We start from the raw sequence: 26,019 nt of genomic DNA on the forward strand, positions 1-26,019 counted from the left end.
ATCAGCTGGTTTGCCTATTCTACGGGCCAGAACTGCTCAGTACCAGATGGTGGTTGCCCTGAGCGTGCTTGGTGGCACCATGTGTCACCTTGCTTCCTGTCCTGTCATGCCCTGTATAATCCCCAGGAGGAGGACTCAGTACCCCCACGGCCACCCCTACCCCAGTCCTACGAGCCCAACCCCCCTACTGTGCCCTCTTTACCCTCTCATGCTGGAGTGCGCCCTTCATCACTCCACAGGCCGGAGGACAGGAAGGCCAATCACAGGAACGGCACACACAGCGTAAGCTTGTTGACCCACCGACCTCATGGTTGAGCCTGCCCTCAGCTGTGTCATCACACGCCATTGCTCGCTGTGATGGTTTTCTGTTTGATTTTGATGGACATCTCACATCTTTTCGGTTGTTTTTTGTCGGTTCAAATCCCTTTATTTACTTGATGCCATACCTCCTTCATCTTTTTTTCAGGTAGTTGGATGAAGCCTTGTTTGTGTGTTTTTTTTTCCCTTTTTTGAATTTCATTACATTACTTTCCTTTTCTGTGTCTGTTCCTGTGTGTTGAAAAGTTGCAGTTCTGTTTTATGGTGATTTTTTTTTTTTTTTTCTTAAGATTGCCCTGTCTGCAAAAGCATCATTTTGTTGAAAAAGTCAATTTTCCACTGTCTTTGAAGTCAGTCTGTCAGAGAAAATATGTCTGTTTTCCAGTGTTGGAAATCTCAGTTTGGAACCAGACTCTCCATAACTAAATCACCACTGTTCTGCATACGTGTTTATGATTTTTATGTTGCTCATCTGCAGGGTCCAGACTACAGGCTGTATAAGAGTGAACCAGAGCTCACCACAGTAGCCGAAGTGGACGAGAGCAATGGAGAGGACAGAAGTGAACATCCGTCTGATAGAGAACATTCTGGAAACAAAGGTACATTACAGTAAAACAAGACCAGTTAATGTGACACCAGTTTCTGATAACTATGCATTTTTCCAGTGAAGCCCAATTAATTAGAAAACATACACTAACAAAGAAAAATCACCATATGACATTATATTGTGTGACCTATTAAAATTGATTCTAGCACAGAAGGGCTTTTACACAGGCCTCACTTTGACACAAAGCATAAACACAAGGTCAGGCTTTTCTCCAAAGGCACAAGTTAGGTCAGTATATCACAATGTAACTCTCATGTCAGCCAATTATTACCATGGATTCAGTGGCATGTGCACAGGCATTTGCTTGGATTTAATTTACACTGTGTAAATCACCACACCGCTCAGTTCTTTTCTTTTTACTACGTTGAAAGGTGTGTCAGTGCTGGGATAATGCTTGAGTTTGCTTAGACTTTATGCTACTATACATTCTGTGTGACAAGATGGATTAGAATTACCTAAAGAGCAAATTGGTATTAAAAAAAAACACAAAACAGCTTGCACAGCATAATCCAGGTGTTCTGAAGCTGAATGATTACACTGTGGCCCCACTCTTGTTCCACATCACCACACAATCAATAGTAGCAAGTAGCTGATGCTGCCTGCAAACACTGCTGGAAATGCTGTGATTGTTGGTAGAGCGTAGTAGATGTCAGATTTTATATCTCCAGGGTTAAACTTCAGGGTCTCACAGATTTAATTCAACAGAGTTAATTGCCAAGTTGATGAAAAAACTCAGCTTAAATATGTATAATTATCCACTAAGATTTGTCTGGTATAACATGTACAGCCTGTATTATAAAATAATGCAAACTCAGTTCATATAAATCTTACCTAAAATATAGTGTACTCCTCAGTGAAATAAATGTGTTGTATTAAACCAGGTGGCTTACTGACCTTTTGTCTCTTGTTAGGGATGTCCTATCCTGTTGGCATCGTCCCACCCAGAACCAAATCTCCGGTGCCTGAGTCGTCCTCCATAGCTTCATATGTCACTTTAAGGAAGAGCAAGAAGCCTGACCCTAGGACGGTGAGTCCCGGGGACATTAGACGGGACTGATATTGCCATCAGTTGTGCAGAACAAGCTCTAAAATATGAAAAAAAACAGACATTTTTTGTCTCTAAGCAGTAGCAAAACAAATAATATTAATTATTAACAAATGTCTTTTGCTCTACTTTTCTTGTTTGCGATCATCCTGTGTGCAAGAGAGAACTGGCAACCACTTCATTTTCTTGAACTGCTGAGTCCCCTCTCTTAAGAGACCGCTCATCACGTGGCCAGGGTGTGACTCATGCTCTCAAAACCAGGCTGTCATAAAATAGATGCCAAGCCTGGTTTATACTGTTTCCAGCCTCAAACACTATCAAGTTAAATATAGTAACCATGTCATTAGTCCACCACACTGTAGGGTGTGTCCTGTTTTTAGTGTGTCTGTATGTCTGTGTAGGAAAAAAGATGGACATACATTATAAATAAAATCAAACGAAACGCAATGCATACATGCACACATAGTCCTCCCTGGAGGACATATAGTCCACGCATAGAGTGTGTGTCACAGGCCTGTAGAGTTCAGCATAGGCCCTTGGATACCAGCCTCTTGAACAATATGGACAGGGGAGACTACTTCCTTGGGCACTGGGCCTGAATCCAGATCTGCCAGCCACTCCGGCGTGGCTCAAACCTGACAGTGAACAACTTCTCCTCAGTTCACTTCACACCATCAGCCTCTCCTGCTCAGGCATTAACAGGTCCCCAGCCTCTCTGAGTGCACCCATGTGTGCCAGCAGGAGTGTGTGAGTGCAAAGCAGTCAGGTTGTTTCCATAAGCTTTTGCACTTCTGCTCAGTTTGGTTCTAGGAGAGTGAACATTAAAGAGCCATTTCACCATCATTACTGTTGTTATTATGTCAGTATTGGCCATTAACTTGGTTTAAAGAAGCAAAACGTTTTTCCAGTACATGCAGTATGGGCAGAGAAAATGCGATTATTCTGCTTGCTCAAGTTTAGACTCTGTTCTGTACCTAGTATTCACTCCAAATGCTGCATCATGAGATCTGACCCAACCAGACTATGATGCCACATAGCTCCACGCCCAAACAGTGGCTCTGCATAGTATAAATTTACCACGGTGGCATTTGTGTCCTGTCATTGACTGATGCTGCTATTATTATTAAGCATGCGTGTCTGTGGTGTGGTGGTGGTCTGTGGTAACAGGAGCGTCCACGCAGCGCAGTGGAGCAGCAGCTGTGCACTGTGGAGAGTGGTCGGCCCAGGATGAGTGTGGAGGAGCAGCTGGAGAGGATCCGTCGCCACCAGCAGGGTGCCCTGAGGGAGAAGAAGAAAGGTCTCAGCATCCGGGGCAGCAACCAGGAGAACACACCCTCTCGCTTTCACTCACTCACTAAAGAAAACCGCAGCATGCAGGTAATGGATGACTGACACAGACATTATTTGAGGCAACACTGAAGTTCCGAATAGGTTGAAGTCAAATCCTGGAATCCTGTCACATGATCGTAACTCTCTGCATCTTTGTCTTGTTTGTTCTGTGTCTTTTATAGTCCCAAATGAGACGCAGAGATGAGGTGATGAGCAGCGACATTCAGGAGCTGGAGGCCTCTCTCAGGCAGCAGGAGGTGGTAAGGGAGCAGGAGACACCTGCTGAGGAGATCGCCCGTCTCAAAGAAGCCTCGCAGGCTGACCACTTCAATGTGGACCGAGAGGTTGTTATTACATTTTTAGAATCTACCAATATGTAAACTTGCAAAACACTGCAGGATTTTTTTTCCAGTGCCAAACTGAGGATGACACGATGACTAACATTTTTTTATAGGATGCCTACAAGCTGTTAACTTGATTTTAAGGTGCTTCTTGCTGTTTTAGAAAAGTTCATGACCTTTCTCTGGATTACATCAGTGAACTCCTCACAGTTCCCGACTGATCTCTGCATGCTGCAGAATGTCTCATATTCAGTGTTTCTCACTCGAGGACAGAGCCTGCGGTGATGTTCCATTTAGTTCTAACAGACACAAAATGTAGAACAGTTTTCCTGTAGAATATGATGACGATGATAATGATCATGATCATCTGTTATTTGTTTATGAACATCATTTTCTAATTTATATCTGCATATTTTTATTGTTTACACTTTTGGCATCCATGTCTTTTCTCTCTCTTTTTTTTTGTAAAGCACAATGTAATCCATTTATTTGTATAAAGTGTTTCTTCTCTGGTTGTGTTTCTTCAGCTTTCTGTGCCTGACAAAGTGCTGATTCCTGAACGTTACATAGAGTCAGACCCTGAGGAGGCTCTGAGCCCTGAGCAGGAGGCCGATAAGCAGAGAAAAGTTGACCGCATCAAAGCCCTCATAGCAAAAAACAGGTAAACACACTACTGTGATCTATTGTCACAGGTAACTATTTATTATCAAGGACAGGCCTGCTTGGGTCTTTGATGCTAGGGATGGATGCTTTAGTGAAAGGGCTATCTGTGCAGGTGTGTGCTGATATTTCCTTGCAGATTTCATGCATGACATTCTTTCTAGAATTGAGGGCTAAGTTTGGGGTCATAGCAGGACATAACCATAGATGGCTCAAAAGGGGCCACGCTGCCTGCACGCTCTTTCCATGCAGATCAGTGCCTTAGATGTGCAGAAAAGTCCATGTTCTTATATCTCAGCCACCGTGGCATTTAATTCTAAATGTCATTCTTCTTGAATTGATTTAAAAGAGATAGCTTGTTTGTCCTGAGGTAATTGTGTTTATTCTGCAAGTATGTTTGGAATTGAAGTTGTATGCCGAAGCCATACAAGTCATTTTATGTGTGTGCTCCTAGCATGCAAAATGTGCTGCCTAGCATTGCCCTGAGCCCAGAGGAGGAGACTGAAGAGGAGGTTAACGTGCAGGAGAAAGAGAAGATGATTAATATCTCCTACGAGCTGGCAGCGGAGGCCTCCAAACGCAGCAAGCTGGTAGCAGGTACATCCCTAGAGAGAAAGAATAGATAAAAAAGAGTGCATGTGATAGAACAAAAGCTAGTGGCAGCCTGTTCTTACCTTATGTTGTGGTTTATCAAACTGCAGTTGCTTCCATTTTGCACATGCTCGGTCATTTAACATTTTAGTCTCATTACTTTATTCATTATTTCATTGATTTCAGTGATTATTTGTGTTTTTTGGCCATTCGAGTCATCAGCTACATATGCAGTTTGTTTTTGTTATTTTGTGTGTGTGTGTGTGTCTGTGTGTGTTCATCAAGTTGCTCTGTTTCGTTGCAGTGAAAAGCCTGTCGTCCTCTTCCCCACCCCTTCCACAGTCTCCTAACACACCCCCTCAGCTCACTGACGGGTCTCACTTCATGTGTGTCTAGTAGCACCAGTAAGGGCCTCAACCAATCTGTTTTGTCCATACTCACAATGTTAAAGTGTTCTCAGTATTTTCATTGTTGTCTCTGGGGAGAAAAGGCATGTCAGAATTAAGGGAATCATGAAAAGTTATGGGGGTGTTTGTATGTATTCTGTACTGTTGTAACTGTTTCCACCACTTGTTCACATTCTGTGATATTTCTTGTGGTCTGTGTAGCTACTCACTGCATTTATTGTTGCCTACTGGTAAAACCAGGAAGACTGTAATATTGATTTGAGTTATTGGACATAGGGAATCCTAGTTATCCAGTGCCAAGTGTTATTTTTGGAGCATAATTTGACTTTTTCTCACTTTCCCTTTCTGCAGCACAGGCTCTGGCCTCAGTAAAAACCTACACATGAAGGAAACAGCAGTAGAAGTTTAAAGATACCCCTGAAGACTTTCCCAAGGACATCAGCACAAAGCCACGGGCCAAAGAGAGTGAAACTGCCTACTCTGTCCTCTGGGGTCTTAACCTATGACTTCTGTATGCTCACTGTGACGTCTTAAGCTCCTATGCCACCAACATCACTTTCTCTGAGACATTTCTCTGCAGTTGCTTTGAGACAGCTTTGATACCGTTATTGTTGCAGTTACGTTTTCAGTTTTTACAAGGCTTTTTAAGTTTATTTTATTATTTATATGGTTTTATCAGGTTTGTATATGGGCCAATGTCTGTATATAAACGAGGAAAATAGACTGAGCTCTGTTGTAAGCCTAAGGGCTTGTGATTAATTGCTTTTGGCCATGCAACATTTTCAATTCACCTGTCCAAAAAGGTTACAAGACCATGCTTTCACATAATTTTATTTCACTGAAGCCTTTTATAATTCATTCAATTTGTTTTTCAGACATTTTTCATCAGCCAACCATTCACATTTATCCATTTATTGTAAAGAACATTTGTAGATGCGAAAAAACAAGTATGTAAGAAATATAGATCCCTCCATTATAATGAAAGGAGGAGCCACTTTATTGCTGCAGACTAAGATTATTTGTAATTTCTCCTGTTTCTGGTTTGTAATTATTTAAAAATGGGATCTTCTGCAGTCCCTGTCGCATTGTTGCCGACACTTATGTGAATGTTCTGGCTTAAGTCCCTCGATACTGTTTTTTTTTTAATTGCTGAGAGATATATTTAAACTGAGAAATGGAAAAAAAATCAGATTTTGGTTCTATTTTATGAAATGTTGGTTTGATGTCCTGGAATTAAAAACAAAGAAAAAAAAGATTAGCACATGTAAAAAGCAATAAAAGTAAGATGTTTGTGGATCCAGGATTAATTTTTTTGTGTGTGTACAAAGTGTAATTATCAGAGGTTTACTGTGTATATAATGTACATGGTACAGGAGGATGGGAGGATGTATCCAACATATGGTTACATACTAGATTTGATTTGCAAATGTTCATATCCCATCTGTTTTATATCATGTTAAATAAATGTTGCTATTCTTAATGTGTGGTTGTGTGTGTGTGTTTTTTTTTACCCGTCTTGCAGATTCTAGCAAAAATGAGCACACAACAAAGAAAACCCCTTCCCATTTCATGCTGTCAGCAATGGCACCACATGGAAGAGAAATGTCACAAGACCTGAGAAAGAAAATAATTTCTTTACACAAGAAAGGTGAAGGCTACAAGAAGATAAGCAATGCTTTACTTATCAGTCAGAATACTGTAGCAAAAGATACAAAAAATTAACAAAGATGGAACTGAATTTGCCGGGGGCTATGCTGACAAAGACGAAGACGACTGGGACTCTATACTCATGATGAGACCTAGATAAATGTTTTTGGAACTGATGGCTTCAAAACTCTATAGTGTTGCAAAGGTGAGGAGTACAAAGAAAAATGTTTGGTGCCTACAGTGAAACATGGTGGGGGCAGTGTCCTTATGTGGGGCTGCATGAGTGCTGCTGGTGTCGGGGAGCTGAATTTCATTGCTGGTATCATGAATTCACAGATATACTGCTCTATATTGAAAGAGAAGATGCTACCATCACTCCGTGCCCTTGGTTGTCGTGCACTTTCCATGAACATGAAAATGATTGAACAAGTTGAGCATCACTCTCAGTCAGGAATTAACAATTTGTGACAGTGAAAAGCGAAATAGTTTTGATTTTCCTTGAAATCTACATTCAGGCCTTTTGAGAATTTTGAGAACATTTAAAGTTTTATGCTTGAATAATGTATAAATTATCAGTTTCATCAGAGAGTGCGATAATTCCATTTACTCTAATGAGGCCTTTAGCATGAATGACAGCCAGGTAAAATATTGAACTGTGGCTCCCTCTTGTGTTCATTCTGCTGCTGCAAGATTGGTCAAAGCCTGTGTCCTCAAACACAGCATTTGTGGTGGTGGACACCTCAACTTTCCCAGAAAATTCACAAAGCCCAAGTTGGAGAAAATAGAAAAGAGAATGGTACCACTTTCTAATAAGCCACCTTTCATAAAATGTTTATTGTTATAACTAGTGACAGTGACCAATTAACAAAAACTGAGCTATATCAAATGTTTTATATATACACATCAAGCAGTACTGGGATTCCCAGCAGACATTTACAGAAAAAGTTTAACTCGAAAATCATGATAAAATGGACTGTAAAATATAAAATGCATTTCATTCTCAACCTCATCCAAATCACACACATTTTTACTAGTCTGGGACTGAATGGAAGCGTCCTGCTTCAAATAGACCTCTGAGATGTGGTCAGGTTAATGGTGACATATTACTTGGGATGGTAAGTGTGCTTAATGACAAAATATGTTCTCAGTTCCCATTTGCTTTTTATTTCTTCTGACCTGACTGATTTCTTGAAAATCATTATTGATGTCTTCCAACTTAGAGCACTGGGAAAATTACTAGCCCTGGATGAAGCCCTGGATTATACTTTCCAAGATTCTCAGCAGATAAACTTTGATCCTAAAACTTAGCTATAGTTACAATGCGTGGTCCCTGAAGGAGGATCTCCGCTCTCCTGGCGTTAACTGGGGATCCTTTGCTTGTAGTAAACAGTGATTCCTCTATTTAAAGGAAAAGAAGGAACACATGGAAAGTTTAAATACCAACGTCAGAGTTTGCCCTCCTCGTGCCGCCTCTGACCAATCAGGGAGCAGGCGGTGTGATTTGGCCCAGCCCTCCCTCTGCAGTGAAGCATTTGACGGTGCCACGAGTAAATTTTAATACCGAAAGTGTCCCACGGTACGTCCGCCGCTGAAATGGCCGCTGCGGCTACAGAAGAAAAACCCGCGCTGAGTGCTGAGAATGATGCACCGACCGTCGAGACAAACGGGGACAACGGCGAGGAAAAAGAAAAGGGCCTTATCGAAGCGGAAACGGAGGAACCGGGCGGTAGCGTAGAGCCGAAAATGGAAGAGGTGGGCGCCGAGGCCGGCGAAGAGAAGCCCGCTGAAGCGGCTGAGAAGGCCGCGAGCGAGGCGGTGACAGACGACAGTGCTGTAACGGTCAACCAGGAGGCGACAGCCGCCACTGAAGAACCAGAGCAAAAGCCGGAGTCAGAGCAAAGCTCCGGAGACGGTAACAGCGAGCCTGCCAACGATAACACGATGAAAGAAGCGAAAGAGGAACCAGGCGAAGACAGCCGGTGTTCGGGGATGGACTGCGAAAAGAGCAAAACAGTTTGTGAAGACGGTGAGAAACCGAGCGGCGGAGGCGGAGAGCTGGGCGACAAAAGACGGCCGAGTGTGGAGATATCGTCTTCGGATGGTGAACCGTTGAGCCGTATGGACTCAGAGGACAGGTTGGTAGGGGGAAATGACAGGTTACGCTTGGTCAGTGTTGGGTGGGTGCGAACGCGTTACAGTAGCTACTGGTGGTAATAATACTTCCATCCTATTTCTGAACGAGCACAGGACAATGTGAGTTTTTATAGGTCAAACTGTCAATCAGTATACTCGTTTATGTTATCAGCCCACACCCCTCATTCATTTTCATTTTAACTTGTCATATTTGCTCATTAGCTAGTTGTAGTTCAGACATGTCCTTAGACCTATCTCCTTGGATAATTATCTTCATCTGATATGGTCCTCCCACGCAAAAGTGAGAGCACCTCCTTTTAAATTGATGTACATCTACTCCTTCTTCCTCACTGAAAAAAAGACGTGTCTGTATACAAGTATGTACAAGTAATTTCAGAAGTTTCACTGCTGGATACAAAATTTTTTCTACTTCCACTGAAAAGCCCATTTTCAATATTTGTTTGCTTGAGGTTTCGGGTTTCCCCATCACCCTCCTGCGACTCGCATATTGAATCATTAATGGTTTCCAAACTACTTATGTCATAATTGAATCTTGTTGTTTCACGTGCAAGCCTTAAACTCATATTTAAGGTGAGCACAGAGAAACTTAAGTCAAACATCCAGGTGAAGTAACAATTTTTAAGGGGAGGGAGGTTTTAAACTTGGTGGGGGAATTACATTACAAGGTAACAATTAATTACAAGGTAATTCCACTGATCTCGTTAATAAAACGGTGGCTAAAACACTGGACTGGAAGTGGTAATGGTAAAGAAACTGTTATCTGATGAATGAGGGATGAGTAAACTTTTCCTTTTGAGCTCTTTTGTGATGTTGACAGCGCAGCAAATGAATAATATAGTTCTAGGAGAATTGAATACAATGATATAATTGATTTGGCATGAGTGATTAAAGTGGCATGCATGGAAAATCAGCTGCAGCCTGAAGGCTTTCACGCATAGTGACTATGTAATGTGGCAAGTGGTATCTGCACCTGTTCTTCACGGCTGTGCAGAGCCTGATCCAAGCTATAAAGATATTCTTGATGGCCTTAGTGCCCATGTTTTATAACTGTGGTGCTGTATTCTTCCTCTTTCCGCTCTCTCTCTCTCTCTGCCCACCCTCACCCTCCTTACTCTCAGTATCAGCAGCACCCTGATGGAGATGGAGAGCACAGTGTCCAGTGGACGCTCCACCCCTGCTATGATGAACGGCCAGAGCAGTGCCAGCTCCACTGGGACTAAGACAGTGGCTTACGCCTGCTGCTGGGACCTCTGTCCACAGTGCTTCAACTCCAGTCCTGATCTGGCAGAGCACATTAGGGGCATTCATGTGGATGGACAGAGAGGAGGGGTTAGTAGACTTTTGGACAAGCTTTGTGTTGATGTCTTAGCAAGCAAATGTGCGTTTTTGCTTCTAGCTTTACATTGATAGACACCCAAGACAGAGTAGAACTATTTGCTGCAACCTTTGAGTATTGAGCGGTTGGTTCAACTTGCTAGAAAACAGTTCACAGAGTGAATTTTCTGAATGGCTTAATACCACTAGTGGTTTATTTTGAATGAACTGACCCTTTAAGTTTTATTGATGTGTACATGCCACTCAGTTGACAACACCATTAAGTCACCACGAACTTAGAATGTATCACAAGTACAAAAGTTTGGTAAACATGAATATTAAACCATTTTTGAACCAACCCTTCATTGAACCCGTGAACAAACTTGGCCTTGTTTTAGAGGCCAAGACTTGTCTGTGTCACTTGAACAGTAAAAATATATTTTTTTTGTGCTCTACATTAGGTTTCATTCAGTCCAAAAAGTCTTACAAAATCAATCAACTGTGCTGGTCACATGGAGATTTGGTCTTTCTTGACCGACCTCTTCCACCTGTATGTTACATGCAAGAAAGTCTACATACTCCAGAGAATTTAAGTTTTAAGCCAACTTTAAATATATAAATTGAGATATTTTGCTCTCTGTCTTTCTGTCGAACAATCATTGCCCAAACTGTCTTGGCAATTAACCCTCTTATTCACTGTTGTTTTACTATTTACACCCCCCCCCCCCCCCCCCCCCCCCCCCGACTTTTTTACAATCTGTATTGTTTTTTTTATTTGTCCCACTACTCCTGTATAAACCCTGTGTCCTATCTTCTTCTCTCTCTGCATTCCTCAGGTGTTTGTCTGTCTGTGGAAGGGTTGTAAGGTGTATAACACACCATCCACCAGTCAGAGTTGGCTCCAGAGACACATGTTAACCCACAGTGGAGATAAGCCCTTCAAGGTAAAACCAATAACTCGGGCATGATGTACATCTGCAACTGTGTTTTTTTTTTTCCAAATTCTTATGATTAATTAATGTAATTGGAATCCTTTATTGTTCCTTTTTATGGGTAATGTTTATAGTATATAGTGGAGCCATCATCTTAGTTGCTGCGCTTATATACCAGCACCACTAAAATGTTAGTGGCTTTAACTCGTCATTTTTATTATGTGTCAAACATACCATATTTTCTACTTTTTTTGTGCTCTGCTGCAGTGTGTAGTTGGTGGCTGCAATGCCAGCTTTGCTTCCCAGGGAGGGCTGGCTCGTCATGTACCCAGTCACTTCAGCCAGCAGAGCTCCTCTAAAATGTCCAGCCAGGCCAAACTCAAGGAGGAGTCACCCTCCAAGGCTGGGCTCAACAAGAGGAAGAAACTCAAGAACAAACGCAGGTGCTCCCTACGTACGTACCTAACAGGCACACAAACTAACCCTGCTTCAAAATGTTTCTCATTGTGTTTTCTTTGTTGGTAAGGATTACAAGCTCTACACTTTTTTTTGACATAGTGTCACTTTATGTTGTGCTGAAACATATGTTTTCAGCTTCTAACCTCCCACATCTCTCATAGAAGCTCATGCTTGACCACACACACATGAACAGGAAATGCCAGATAGACAGGACACCCTCTGTCAATGTTCTACATTTCAGGGAACAACTTCTGAGTATTTTTTTCTAATAAGTTCTCTGGTGGTAGGCTTTGCCTGTCAGTGTATTACGCAAACCCAGCTCTTTTTTTCTGCTTGCACACCTCCCACCCATATGATAGAAAGAAATACTAAAGAGGCATTTACTGAGCTTGATGCAGAATGCAGAAGCAAAATCTCAGGGAATTTTACAGGCACATTTTTGGTTGGCACATCTATATGGTCATTAAAAGACCATTTTAGTAGTTTTTCATATTTCAGTGCATTAGCTACAAATTGTAAATGCTTGAGATTATTGCCGGCTGTTCTCCCGAGCATAACCCTTTAACTTTATTGCCCATAGTCAGCCATTGTTTTACATTAAGTGCAAAATCATAATCAACTTGCAGAGACTGGACAGAAAACTGAACAGAACTTACCTGATCCATCCAAGTAAACTGTCTTTGTCTTGTACTGTTGGACGCCAAATCAGCAAACATGGACCATTTTGAAAACTTCTTTATAGTGGTGCATTCAAGGACACCCTTTACATGGAACAGTTCATAGTTGAATGCCAAAAAGCCTTTCATTCATGACACCTTACCTGAAATTACAAACAAAATAAAAATACAAAAACAGCAAAATATAACTTTAAGAAAATGTACATGATGTGTATGTACAATATATATGATTTGCATTAGGAAAAGAGTATGTATGTCAGATTAAGTGTCTTTGAACGCAGCAACAGGTCAGGGAACAGTTTTAGCTTGATGCTCCAGAACCGTAAAATGATACTATAACTTCAACAAAAAAGTATATGAAGAAATACTGAGGTCTCTGCAAGTTGTTTCATCCTATAGTGAACTGTGGCTTTATTTAGGTCACTATTTTTGCATTAACCATTTCCTGTTCATTATTGTCTTTGTTGCAAGATGCAACTGTTGCAGGTATTGTTTTTGCAGAGCTGCATTTGTAACTGCTCAGTCTCTTGTGTCAAAACAAAGTGTTACATAGCACAGAAGAGGCTGATGTGTGAAGTTTTATTTGTCTTAACCAGATTGTCTCTGGACATGGCTTAAACTATGAACAAAACCTACTGTTAAATCCGATTTTTTAAAATTGTTTTTTAAAGATGCTGTCTTTGCAGTGTTGACGTTAAAATTGTCTCGGATAAATTATATCGAGACTGAAGTCCTATGCAAAGCATTCTTCTCTTCTCTTGAAGAAAAAACAAAGAAACTTTCTGGATAAAGATGATGGAATAAATGACAGAGAATTACACATGTGCACATTTCTATTGCACAAGTTTTCTGATCAAGAGATGAACATTATTTAATTGTGTCTTAAGATCCAGTGCAAATATCTGGTCTCACCCATATGGACCAATTTTAGAAATGTTGTTGAAGAAAAACTTTCTCTTTGATAGACTACAAAGTGCTTTGCATATGCCTCAACTGAAGACCTTGAATAAATGTACTGTATTTTATAATAACATCAAATGTCAGGAGGTCTGAGTTTCCTTACCACTGAATATGTGCAGTGAGGCAGTTATTCAGAGCAACTAAACCATAAGAGGCTCACTACTATAGGTTCAATGGAGAATTTCAGCTCTTTTTTTTTTTACTGACTTGGGACTTTTTTGTTGCTGCAAAGCAACATTTAAAAACCACAAAGGGATAGCATTTTTCAGTCATGAAGTGATTCTGACGTAGTTATGGTTAGTTACAGAAAGACTTGGAAAAGCCATGGAATTTTTATATATCAGAGCCACAGTGGGAATCCTGGTGTTATGTTTGTTTGACTCTGGTCTCATCTGAGTCTGTCCTTCCTCCCTTCCAGCGCGGCCCCATGACTTCTTCGATGCCCAAACCATGGATGCTATTCGCCACAGGGCCATCTGTCTCAACCTCGCCACCCACATCGAAAGTGTGGGCAATGGCCACAGTGTGGTCTTTCAGAGCACAGTGAGTGCTTCACCACTTTTCTATGTCTTGTAGTGTTTTGCCTGTGGCTACCCGTTTTCACTTTAATGGGCTTATAGACAACGAGGCACAGTGGGGATCCAGAGGAAAGGGGTCAGGGCATCACAACAGACAAAAAAGTAGGCTTGTTTCAGATTCAGTAAAATTTACTCACATGGGCTCATCAACAGAAGTGAGGTATGTGATCCAAACTAGGTCCAAACATTTTATTTTATTTAACTTCACATCACAGAGGTTAAAAAATATCCCGACATCATTAGGAATCTGTTTAAGGAATCGGTCTTCATCTGCAAATTGAAAAAGTCTATGTTGTAGGAATAATGTAGTAGCAATGGAAGCAGTATTCTTGCGTTTCCTTATGAATCAAATCAAAGCATCAGTGAATGACTGTTGAGGCATTGATGAAAATATATAAAGATGATAGTCGGTACTTATTCTGTTTTATGTCTAAGTTGTAATCTGTCCAGTAATGAATATAGACAGTCTTCAGTGTGCCCCCCTTGATTTTTGAAGTCTTTTTTTATTTTATGTTATTTTATGTTATGTTATGTTATGTTATGTTATATGTTATATGTTATGTTATGTTATGTTATGTTATGTTATGTTATGTTATGTTATGTTATGTTATGTTATTTTCTTTTTAGACAACAGGGGGTGTGAAAGAGTCACTTCAGATTTTCCTGGGTGCACTTGAAGTGAACCTTGTGAATAGCCCCAAGGCTTGACGTTGTTTTTCTCTGAATCGGCCTTCACAGGAAAACACAATTGGATTGTTTTTGTGTATTGTGCCCAGTCCATTCTGAGCCCAGTGCATGATACATTATTAATGAGCTGTAAAGTGCCTTTGCACCTTGCTGTTGGGGGGTACATATGAGCAATCACAACAGAATTGTTTTTCAAGTGAAAGATTCTCCATCTCTCACTGTCAATGACTTTAAAGAGTGGAGGAGTGAATTCTATATTAAGGGAGGTTAACTGTAGTGGCATGTTGGATGTGAAGGGTGTGAATCACAGATTTAATTTTTTTTTATTTTTTTTTTTTTATAATAACTGCCATTCTTATTCAGTTCCACTAGGGAGCACCCTGTCCCCTGTTCAGAACCCTCAAATTGCATGATGGTGTCATTTTTGCTTATAGGCTGGAAGAATCATCATGTGCTGCCTCATTCCCCCGTCTTTCATATAGTGTACATTAAAAAACACACTTTCCCACTGACGTGTTTCTCAGCATAGTCTCCCATCATATTCATCAATCAGTGGCAGTGATTCTGTGTACAGTAGCTACCTTAGGGCATTTGGCCTGCATTAACCTTTTGTAGCACAGTAGTTTACAGAATCTCTGTAAAGTGCTACAGTAAGTTTACTTCTATATAAATAATACATTTAATGTTCTACTTTTCATGCTACTGTGGCATGCCACCACTGGCTACCCTGGCAGAAATAATTAGTGTGCTCATGAGCAGAAGAATCTACATTTCATATACATATATATATTCGTATATTTCATATACAATAAGTATCTTAGGGGTGATATCAGTTGATGTAAGAATATGCAAAATCACAAAAGCAAAGACCATGATCCATTGTTCTAAATTAAATGAGATAAAGCTCTCCAGTTGTTTAAAAGAAAAACTACAGTAGCTTATTTTAGTTTAATATTTTAGTTTAAAGTTATTAACTGTAGTAATATGGAAGCCCTAGTAGTTTAACCTGTAGTCATCAAACGGTCTGATCAGGGAGTTTAAATTGGAAAGTCACGATAATGTGTGTGACAGACCTGCAGGTTATACGGTCGTCTCCAATGTATGCACGTCTATTTTCTGCATGCGAACAGATAGCCATGTAGCCATGTCATGCATCTCTTTCCTATTAAAATACATTTCCACTGGCAAAAAATTGAATCATTGAGAATGTAGAGTGTTGAATTCAGTTTTGGACAAAGCTTCTGTTCATGATAAAATGTAATTAGAGTGTTGACACTAATGTTATCCCCACTGTAGTATTGCTTTGCTCTTAGCTCTTTCAACTCTTCTCTGCTCTCCTCTGCTCCTACAAACCTCAACTACTCTCCAGAAGCCAAGAATTTTAAAAGAAAAGCTCAGGAAAAAAAAGTGAAGATAAAGCTTGGGAAGAGGTCAAGAGAGGTAACCGCATATTTGGACGTAGACTGAGGAGGAGGAAAAGCAAGCCAGGGCAGGGAGAGTAACACATGGAGAGAAACAGAGATTTGGAGAGAAAGGACAAGGAAAAGGGGTTAAATAAAGGTCAGGGTCATGGAATCGGAAGGAGATCTGACCAGTTGGGCATGCATTCTCCTGCTCTCTAACCCCTGGAGGATTGTGGTGTAGAAGGACTGCACCTCTGCGTCAGACCCCAGGCCCCAACGGGCCCTCCCAGGCCTGGGGAGATAGAGCAGATCTGTGGAGGTTCTGTGGAGTTTGGCCAGTGGGCCTGCTGACACGCCAGAGTAACTCAGTCATGTTTATGATGGGATATTTTTGTTATTGCGCCAATCTGCGTCATCCACAGCTTGACCCTGTGACACCAGACAGGCACCCAGTTTTAGCAGGCCTGCCCTCCCCCGGCTTTGGTCCTGCCGTTTTCACTGCCTTGTTTTGGAGCCACACTAATATCCACTGTTAACTCCCTGTTTCCTCCTGCTCTCCCTCCCTCCCTCCCTCCCTCCCTCTGGCTTACCTCCCTCTCTCTTACCTCCCTCCCTTCCTCTCTCCCTCTCTCTTACCTCCCTCCCTCTCTTACCTCCCTCTCTTACCTCCCTCTCTTGCCTCCCTCTCTTGGGTCTATAGAGGATTAAGATCTGTTCCTTAAAGCACCAACTGCCATCATCCAACCACTCAGCTCACAAATCACTTCATGCTGCTTTAACACAAGCCTGCTTCTTCATCTCCAGCCTTTACATACATGGTCATGGCCCCTTCAAGTATAGCCTGGGTTTGTGATTATTAACCCGGCGCTGTGAGGAGCCAGAGGGCACAGGTTAACAGCTATGCATTTTTAATTAAAAGGGCAGTAAAGCAGCTGCTGGTGTACTGAGTCTCAGCCGCAGGGATTCAGAAACTTATTGTAGGGTCCATTAAAGCCAGCACCGGATTCAGGCTGATGCCGCAGCCAGGCCCTGTTGTCTCTTCTCCCTCATGAGGATTTACAGTGGAGCAGCAGTAGCTATCCAAGCCCTGGTGGAAAGCTAGCAGATAAAGGCAGAGGCAGATAAACAAGAAAAATTGAGAGACAGTGCAGATTTGTAAGGTGTGTGCCACCAAGCCAGCGAAAACAAAATTCATATCTGCTAACCTAGCCTAAATATTTCTTCCAAAAAGTTAATCAGTCTGTAACTAAATGTGTTTGTGTCCCATTTGTTTTCCTAAAGACGTCCTCCAGACAATACTATACCTGAAAGCTTATCAGAACATAAATATAGATTTTCACACGTCTTTCACAAGGCCCCTCCTGCATTGAGAGCAGAAGGGAGTGAGCTATTTCCTAACACATTAGCTTGGTGAAAGAATGGGAAGAGAAAAATAACATGCAGATTTTCGCTTTGTACTGGACAGAAGACAAAATCATGAATCTGAGAGTAAAAATATGCCTAATTGTCATGTTGGTGTGATAAATAAAACTGATTGAAGGTCCTTAAAACAAAGAAATTAATACATATTTTGGCTAAAAAAGTGGGAGAGTAGGAAAAGTTGTGAAAGGAGGAGAGTGATTCTAGGTCTCTGTCCCTGTCTCTGTCTCTTGTCTCGGTGGAGCCTTCTCCATCGTGTCCTCAAACCAGTTTCCATCAATGCCGCAGCTAGCCCCTGGAGTCATAAAAATAATTTCAGATATTCATGTGCGTAAGAGAAGTTCTTCACATGTGAACTCATTCACTATCCTAAAAATAGACATTCCTCACAAAAAAGAGCCAATTGACGCAAGAGGTTACATCTGTGGCTATTTTTGACACTCCTGGTTATTTTTCTAGCTTTTCTTTTCCCTACTGACAATATTTGTGTGGATTCCAGACCAGTTTTACTATAAACCAGCACAGCATGATAGATGAAATGTTATACATAAAAAGGCCAACTATTCAGGAAGTCTGGTATTGCCTTGAGTGTATTTTCACAAGGAGAGAGGCTTTGAAGGGCGTGGTTGTGTTGGCAAATTAAGTATTGAGTTGTTTAAACCAGGTAACAAAACACAACACAGATAAAATGAACACATCGATTGAACCATGTTACTGCAGCAAACATTAGAGGGTGGGTGCTAGTTTCAATCAGAGGCACTTCTGTCTAAAGCAATGAAGTGTCTGGTGCTGACACAAAGAGCAGTGACTTGTTTATGGTGAGTTGTTCAGTCTGTACCCCATTTCCATTGTCTTGGCTCCCCCACAATGCCAGCTATGATAAGCAGTTCTCAGTTACGTCCAAGTACTGATGTGATATCAAACTTGTCTGAATTTGAATTCCTTGGTCTTACAGTATGTTGCAGGGGAACGTGGGATAGATCCTGTTGAAAGTAGAAATCTCACTGAGCTCTTGCATGCATTATTAAGATTGCCCACATTGCTTATTAGTGTAATGATCAGCCACTGTATCACTTGGTGAGATGTTTGAAGCATGTAGCCTCATTATTCGTTAGAGATGGGGCCAGGATGAGGGCACGTCTTTGAAGCTGATTCTCCACAGACAAATGAGATGCTGCAATACGAGCCAAACCCGACACATTTATGCAAATCTGACGTGTGTAAAATCACAAATTGGCTTGAAATTTGAAATTAACCATAATATGTAGGTTAAGTTATATGCCTTTGGTAAATATGTGGTGGTTACTTTTAATTGCTGAGGCTGTTTTTTTTGCTTGATTGTCTCTGTGCAGGTGCTGGCCAAAAGGACAGAGGGGTCTGGCAAGGTGAAGGTTCTTCTGCACTGGACACCTGAGGACATGTGAGTAAAGCCTCTTCTACACTGTACGTCAGCTGCATAAACTTTACCTCGCTAATATAAGCTAAGATAGGATTTTAAAATAAACATAAAAAAAACAGATATACACATAAAATAAATGGAAGCATAAATTGCAAATGATGATCCAATGCATGATGGAAAGTACAGGGTACTGGTTGCTGACATATGAATCATGAGCAATAAAATAACTTCGCAGAATGGTGCATCAGTGTTGCTACATGTCAAAGCACGGGCAGAAGTGGTAAAATGTCGTGTTGTTAGGTCTAGGGGATTTTATTACAGCTAAGCCATATGTCTGTACCAGTTACTTGAAAAACTGCTCATAAAAGCAGCATGCGATTCTCATCAAGGAAATTATTCATTGTCGCTTTATTCCTAGTGGTAAACTGGTTAAAGTATATTTGAAAGAGATGAACTCTTGAGATTTGTAGATAACCTTTAAAATGTCACATATCTACAAGTAGGCAACTCAACACCACATGTACAAAATATCCTGCACATGCTTACCATGTAAAGCGTGTTCCTGTCACACAAACATTTCCTTTTTGAGCAGCAGGGGTGTCTGCATGTACAAGGGAACATCAACAATGTACGTGTGTATCTGTCTCTGATAGTTTTATGATTCTCCATTCCATCCAGTCGCTCAGTCAACATGGTGGCCTTCCTTCATGTCACGGCTTGCAATAAATCTTCCTAACCTTCCTCTCTAGGCTGATCCAGTATTTGTTGTGGAGAACCTCCCAGTGTGAGGAGTCCAGGTCCCCTTGTATATCACACTAGCTCCACTGCTTAAAGTCCTTGAGCTCTCCTCAAATGGAGCTGAGGGCATCAGCCATGCTTTACCAGCTAGTATCTTCACTCAGTGGTATGATACCCACATTCATGTCTGGAGCACTGATGGAGAGAAGACTGGAGATAGCCATTAAAAAGTCTGTTTCTGTCCCTCTCTGGGTCTGGCGCTGGTTTTATACCATCTGCTTGGCCTGAGCTTACTCGGATAAACCTTGAACTGGTCCACTGAAGTGTCTTTTAAACAGTGGATCCGCATCCAGGATTATTCAGAGGCTGATTTTCTTCTTTTTTTGTGGCTCTCCATTACATTTTTCATCAATTCCCAGTTTAGGTAATAAATGTCCATCACAGCATTTTGGTGTAACCTCTGGATGAACTTCCACCATAAAGAAATCATACTCAGCCCACTGGGGCCTGAGTCACTCTGCCTAGTTCTCACTAGCTCCATACCTATGCCCAGCTTAGCCTCACCAGGCTCAGCCCACTGGAGGTGCATCTTGGCACCACTTAACTCCCCAGCTCGTTTAAGCAATTGGGCAGCAGGGCAGGCAGGTTTGGCACTGTTCTTAAAATGAAATGGGTCAGAGCATAAGAGCTTCACAGAATGCTGTGATTCTCAACAGAGCTCTTGCTCAAGGGAAGCTCCCACCACACTTCCAACACTCCCACACTCCCATTAAAGGGTTTGCCTGCACGGCCTCTGAAGATGATCAGAGAGAAGAGAGAGGAAGAATGCAAGAGAGGAAGATTAAGGGCAAAGGGGAGGTGGGAGATGAGAGGAAGGATGGGGAAGGGAGAAGGTCAAAGGAGACAAAGAAGAGGTTGGAAAACAAAGAGAAAAGTAGGTTTAGAGAGAAGAAGAGCAAAGATGGCATTGGGCAAAAAAAAAAACAAAACTTGGATGATGCATCATGAAGTAGATTGCAACTGACAGCCTCCAATGAACATACTGTAGCGAAACCCCTGTACTCTCAGCCTTCTGCTGCTTCAGCCTCCCATCTTTCCTCTTCTCCTTTTCCTTTACCCTTCTCTGATCCACCTCTGCAATCTGCTCCTCACCCCACATGTGGGAGTTTAATCTTGTACATAGAGAAATAACGAGTGAAAGAGAGCGGAAGAGAAAGATGAAGTTTGGTGATCAGGAAAGACCCGTCAGATTAATTCCAAACAGAGAGACGTAGATGGAGACTGATACCGAGACTCAAGCTCAGAATGGATGAGGGAAGGAATGGGGGAGACAGAGAATGGAGGAAAGTGAGAAATGGGAGTGGGAACAAAATGGTTGTGGGAGAGAGAAATGTGAAAAAGATGCAGAATGAAACCAGAGAGAATGAATGATGGGGAGAGAATTAAACAGAAAGATAGAATGAGAGTGAGATGTCTTTTGGCTTGGTCCATGTAGGAGAAATCAGTGACGCTGTTGAGTCATACATTTGCCCTGCGGCGGGCGAGTGCTGTGGTCATTAATACGCATAACCAATCCACAGAGGGGTGGTGAAGGAAATACACGGTGAAATCTTTAACTGTGAGGGTGGCTGTATTATCTTCCAACTGATAGGAGATGATTTACCAGGAGATTAAAGTATGTACACTATGTATGCATGTATTCTTTGTTTTGTTTTTTGTTTTTTTCATCTTTTCTGTAATGCGTTAAATTGACAAGAGTCTTATAAAAGCAATTTTGTCCTTACCAGTTGATAATCCATGTAGAAGACTTGGAAATAATATAGACTTATCATAGTTATAAGGATAATAAGGAAAAATGGAAGGTTAGACTGTTCTTTTGTTCTAACATAGCCTTTCTTGGCTCCTCAGCTTACACATTTGTTCCCTTTTATCATTGCAATAGTAAAAGCTTTTAGGATGAGGACTAACAGATGTGTTTGGTGAATGTAACACTATTTCTGGTTACTTTCCTGGAGTTGCTGGGCTGTAATCTAACCCTTCCACTAAAGAGCTGGAGAGAGCTGCTAACATGTACCTGAAAACGTATAGTCCTAAATTAGGTTGTAATGTCGTTACCCACACATGCTAACAATGGCAGCTTACATTAGGGCAGATAAACACGTTGTTTCAACTATTTCTTTTACTTTTGCTCTTGTGTTTTTAGTTTTGGAAAGGATTAAAAGAAAGACACAACCCTGCAAACTTTTTAAATTTAACTCTTATTAGGGTCTCATGCATTACTTCTTTGGCCTCTGGTAAATTGTTCTGAAACATAGATGATAGGTAGTGAGTTTTAATTTGGCCAAGTTTATGTTTAGTCTTTGACTCAGTGGAATGTACTAACATCTGACAGAAAATCTAGTTAGCCATCAAGTGTTGTGACCCCCAACATTAAGGTCAACATCAAGTGCTGTGCTGTGTGTGTACATGTATGTTTCTCAGTCACTTAGTCAATGATTAGCCATGTGAATGTGGGAAGTCATGTTTATTAATGCTGGAGCAAACCATTCACATTGTGACTGACACTCATTAACTCCATTTGGGTTAATGAGTAACTGATTAACATGAACCAGTCTGAACATGAACCACCAGAAGCTCATTGAGGAGGAAAAGGAGGGGGGCTGAGAGAGAAGGAGAGAACCATAATTGCTGTCTAATCTTTGATGGATGGGTGAATGGATTCCCCTGTATGCTGTTGGATGCTTGTGAATAATAAACAGTAGACTACACAGTCAGTGACAGAGTGAACGCCTTGAGCCACTGGCATCCTTGCACATCATTTTGAATGAGCTGAACAGCGCGTATCATGCATAAGATGGGTTTATCTCTTAAACCTATGTTAGCTAGTTTGTAATTTTTTTGTTTATCTTTAGGAACTTACTAAAGTGCACAGTAATCACAAGCTAGTAGGCCTGTCGTGAATAACACACAGGATATGTAGCATCCTTTCTGATATAGCATCAGAACATGCATTCTAGTTAGCTAACAAAATCAAAGTAATATGCATTGAAAATACATACACACATATATATATAAAAAAACTAAAGGAACAATATTTGAACAAAATAGACACAATGTGCCAGTAATTCGAAAAGAAGTACAACTCCTCAAACAAAGTCATACAACCTAAACATTTGGGAGTAAAAACTAATATATAAGCAGATGAAATATACATAACTGTAATCTAAGTCTATGAATTGTTTCTCCACCTCACATAGCTATGTAGGACATCACTGTGTAGGAATAAAATGTGTCAAGTTTGTTTAGATTACTTGAGGGGTTTTTTCTGCTCAAATGTGTAAAAAGCATGAACATCCCCAACTCCAAGGGAGAAAAAATACAAAATCTTGTGAACCTCATCACATCAAATCGGCAACACTAATTCAGTATGCAGAGTTGGGGCAGAGATCAAGGATCTCTTTAAAAAAAAAATCAAGGTCATCCGATCAAGGTGTGAAATGCTTTCCTTTCTTTGTGCGTGTCTTTGATCATTGAGTAGCAGAACATGAATGACTGTACGCATTTTGAGTGAGCAGCCAGTGAAAATGGACAAGTTAGTTGTATGCCTAATATGGCCAGTTTCTGCTTGCTGAATTGCATCATTGCTGTAATGTTGCGAAAGTAGTCAGTGTCCTTTAGTTTTTGCACCATAAACAGTTAGATATCTGGTCTATAGGGAAGAGAACAGAAGAGACCAAACTGCAAGAAAATGCTTCACTGCAGTTTATAAAATGTGTTGTAAAACAATAGAGGAACTGTTACATTGAACTAATAGTAATAAAATGATCTTCCCAAGAGTCAAACAATCACACACAGGCAAATAAGTCATATAAACATAGATGTCAATCAAACATGTAAGAATCTGCTAAACAATATCCTTCCTTTGATTCACCTGATACAACCCAGAGCTTAACCCTCGGGAAGACCGGGGTGAGGCTAATCTACAAATATGCACTGATCTTGTTTTTAATCACATACCAAGGTCTTTTTGGTTTTTGTTTGTTATTTTAATTGAGCAGTATACCTTTTTTTAAAGTGTACTTTTTTAGCAGTTTTCCTGCCTGCAGACATGAAGTTTTGTGAGGGGAAATTGTGGTTGAAAGAACCATATCTCTCCGTGGCACTAAACTTAAAACAGCTGCAGGCAGGAGTGGATTTCAGGCAAGGAAGAAGCACTAAGTCTGAATATCGGGAACCTTTCAAACTTCAATATATACACAAACTGTTATAACCTGAGTCGGTATGTGCAGGCATTTAAATCCACTGAGTTCAAATCCATTGATGAGTCGTAAATACGATTATCTGTAAGTCAGTTTTGATGTTACTCAACTATGAATATGTCCCCTTTAGAATTAGCATGGTACTTCACTTCCTGAATACTAAAAATACTTTGAATATGCATCTGCAAGGTATTTTGGAGTGCCATCACTATAATGAGCTGTCGTCTGAACTGTGATTGTACTTAAGTTGTGTGCAGTCCCTGTCTATTTGCCAGACAAGGTTTTTCTTGAGGCTACAGTGACCTTTGCATTCCCCAAACCAGCTCTCTGGGCCTGCTGTCTACTGCTTTGCAGAATGATGCAGTTTTATAAGGACACTGAACTCCTGCAGTCACTCCGGCTGAGTTCAGTATAAAGCCATTTAATATGTTAGTGATTTAGTATACACTTTTTTGCTTTGTGATGAACTTATTGCTCCTGTCACCACTGGGAGCATCAAGGCCTGAAGCCAGCCATCAATTCAGGGTGGAAGACTGGGCTTCACTCTGGCAGGCACCCCTAGTAGCTCTCCCTACACAGGCCTCACTCACAATATACATTTCTGGCTCATAAAGAATCGAGCCAAACAGTTTCCTTTGGAAAATAAAATAAATCCGTTTGTCTTTATTTGGCTTGGTGTGACAGACTGGAGTCTTTGGGTGGGGATGCCTTTTAGGTCTTTGAAAATATGTTTGTGTGTCTGTGCAGGGAAGTGATATACATACACACATACATTTTGGTGTATATGTGTGTTTGCATGACACTTGGGACATGTTGGCCCCCTCACCTCCCCTCCCCTCCCCCAGTGCAGCAGTCTTGTGTGTTTCCCATCTATCAGAATATAATAACTCATCAGTACCACAGCACACTTGCTCTGACATGTTTACGGCGACTCTGGAGTGGATTGTGCATGTGACCGTGCACGCACGCAAGCACACATGGGTGTTTACTGCATATTTAACACTCTGCAGGTCCTCCTCTGTCATTTGAGGTTTGCTTTTCACAAGGACACTAACTCAAGACTAACCCAAACTTTAAAGCTGCTTTGAAGGGGACTGCTTCTTGTCCCATCCCTGCCTTATTTCAACTTCCTCTTTCTGCTCTCTCCACCATTAAAGGGGATACAAACACTTCTGGCACACTCTTCAGAATAAAAAAAAAAAAAAAAAGACAGAAACTTAACTAACAACCAAGTATCAGGCTTACATTTTGGAAATAACAAAAAAAAACATTCTCAACTGTCAGTTTCTTAAGTAAAACATTGAGTTGGGCTTTTGACCTTTTGAGTTGAGAGTTGTATTTGGCTCTGGCCACTTTCTTTAGTTCCTTTATAGCACATGCTTGTACTGTATGTATGCACATTCTTGTTGAAATAACAATCCTGGTGGGTGTTTGTGTGTGCATGTGCTTATTCAGAGGGGACAGACAGAAATCCCCATCTGTGATTCTAATGAACTTCTAGTCAAGTCTGGGTCAAACAGTGATTATTCTTTATTCTTTGCTAAACAGTGATAACTTGAAGTTGGAAGATCATGTTTAATGAAACATCACCGATGGCATTTTGGCAGATTCTAAATACACTACGGTGGTTTTCTGAACTTTATAGTATTTACTAAATTGTCCCATGTGGCTAGCCCCACCCTCCAGGCACTTAAACATGCCATAAAAGGATTTGCGACCACTGTGTAAGTGAGTTGTTTCCCCTCCCTCTCCACTTTCCCTTTCCCTCCACCCCTCTCTTTTCCTGTCCTTTGTCAGTTTTCTTTTACTTTTCCCCCCTTTTGTTTTCCGTCTCTACCTGCACCCAGTTGCGCTGAATGTGCTGCAAGTGAAGCACTACCTGCACACCATCCGCTGAATGGGCTGACTAGGCATGTGAATGAGTGATTTGGCTGGGTGGCTGACTGCTTGCCTAACTGCCGCCTGCAGTGAGAGTGTGTGTGTGTGTATGTGCGTGCGTGTACGTCTGTATCTCTGGGGGCTCCTGTGATGACGCACATAGTGACGGGGGGAATGCTGGGGGTGGAGACAGGGGAGGCAGGAGGAGGGAGGGGAG

At 41.3% G+C, this 26,019-nt stretch overlaps 2 protein-coding genes across 8 annotated transcripts in view; both read left to right on the top strand.

Moving 5' to 3' along the window:
* The window catches only part of LOC121181769 (pleckstrin homology domain-containing family A member 5-like), a 75,961-nt gene extending 69,189 nt beyond the window's left edge, over window positions 1–6,772 (top strand). For 2 of the 5 annotated variants that reach the window (XM_041037910.1, XM_041037909.1), the window contains exons 18-25: window positions 797–917; window positions 1,837–1,952; window positions 3,138–3,347; window positions 3,482–3,643; window positions 4,168–4,301; window positions 4,755–4,897; window positions 5,196–5,295; window positions 5,650–6,772. In XM_041037910.1, the coding sequence (XP_040893844.1) occupies window positions 797–917; window positions 1,837–1,952; window positions 3,138–3,347; window positions 3,482–3,643; window positions 4,168–4,301; window positions 4,755–4,897; window positions 5,196–5,287 (978 nt within the window). In that variant the 3' untranslated portion in view covers window positions 5,288–5,295; window positions 5,650–6,772. Of the gene's footprint in view, window positions 1–126; window positions 283–796; window positions 918–1,836; window positions 1,953–3,137; window positions 3,348–3,481; window positions 3,644–4,167; window positions 4,302–4,754; window positions 4,898–5,195; window positions 5,296–5,649 lie in introns of all 5 variants that reach the window. The other 3 variants (XM_041037912.1, XM_041037907.1, XM_041037908.1) reach the window with 3 other exon arrangements.
* Window positions 6,773–8,468: 1,696 nt separating this feature from the next.
* The window catches only part of LOC121181616 (cGMP-inhibited 3',5'-cyclic phosphodiesterase A-like), a 136,990-nt gene continuing 119,439 nt past the window's right edge, over window positions 8,469–26,019 (top strand). For all 3 annotated transcript variants that reach the window (XM_041037597.1, XM_041037600.1, XM_041037598.1), the window contains exons 1-6: window positions 8,469–9,080; window positions 10,218–10,428; window positions 11,250–11,357; window positions 11,613–11,799; window positions 13,860–13,984; window positions 18,881–18,948. In XM_041037597.1, coding sequence (XP_040893531.1) covers window positions 8,539–9,080; window positions 10,218–10,428; window positions 11,250–11,357; window positions 11,613–11,799; window positions 13,860–13,984; window positions 18,881–18,948 — 1,241 coding nt within the window. In that variant the 5' untranslated portion in view covers window positions 8,469–8,538. The remainder of the gene's footprint in view (window positions 9,081–10,217; window positions 10,429–11,249; window positions 11,358–11,612; window positions 11,800–13,859; window positions 13,985–18,880; window positions 18,949–26,019) is intronic.

This window comes from Toxotes jaculatrix, chromosome 5 (genome assembly GCF_017976425.1).
Source record: "Toxotes jaculatrix isolate fToxJac2 chromosome 5, fToxJac2.pri, whole genome shotgun sequence".
Taxonomy (NCBI): domain Eukaryota; kingdom Metazoa; phylum Chordata; class Actinopteri; family Toxotidae; genus Toxotes; species Toxotes jaculatrix.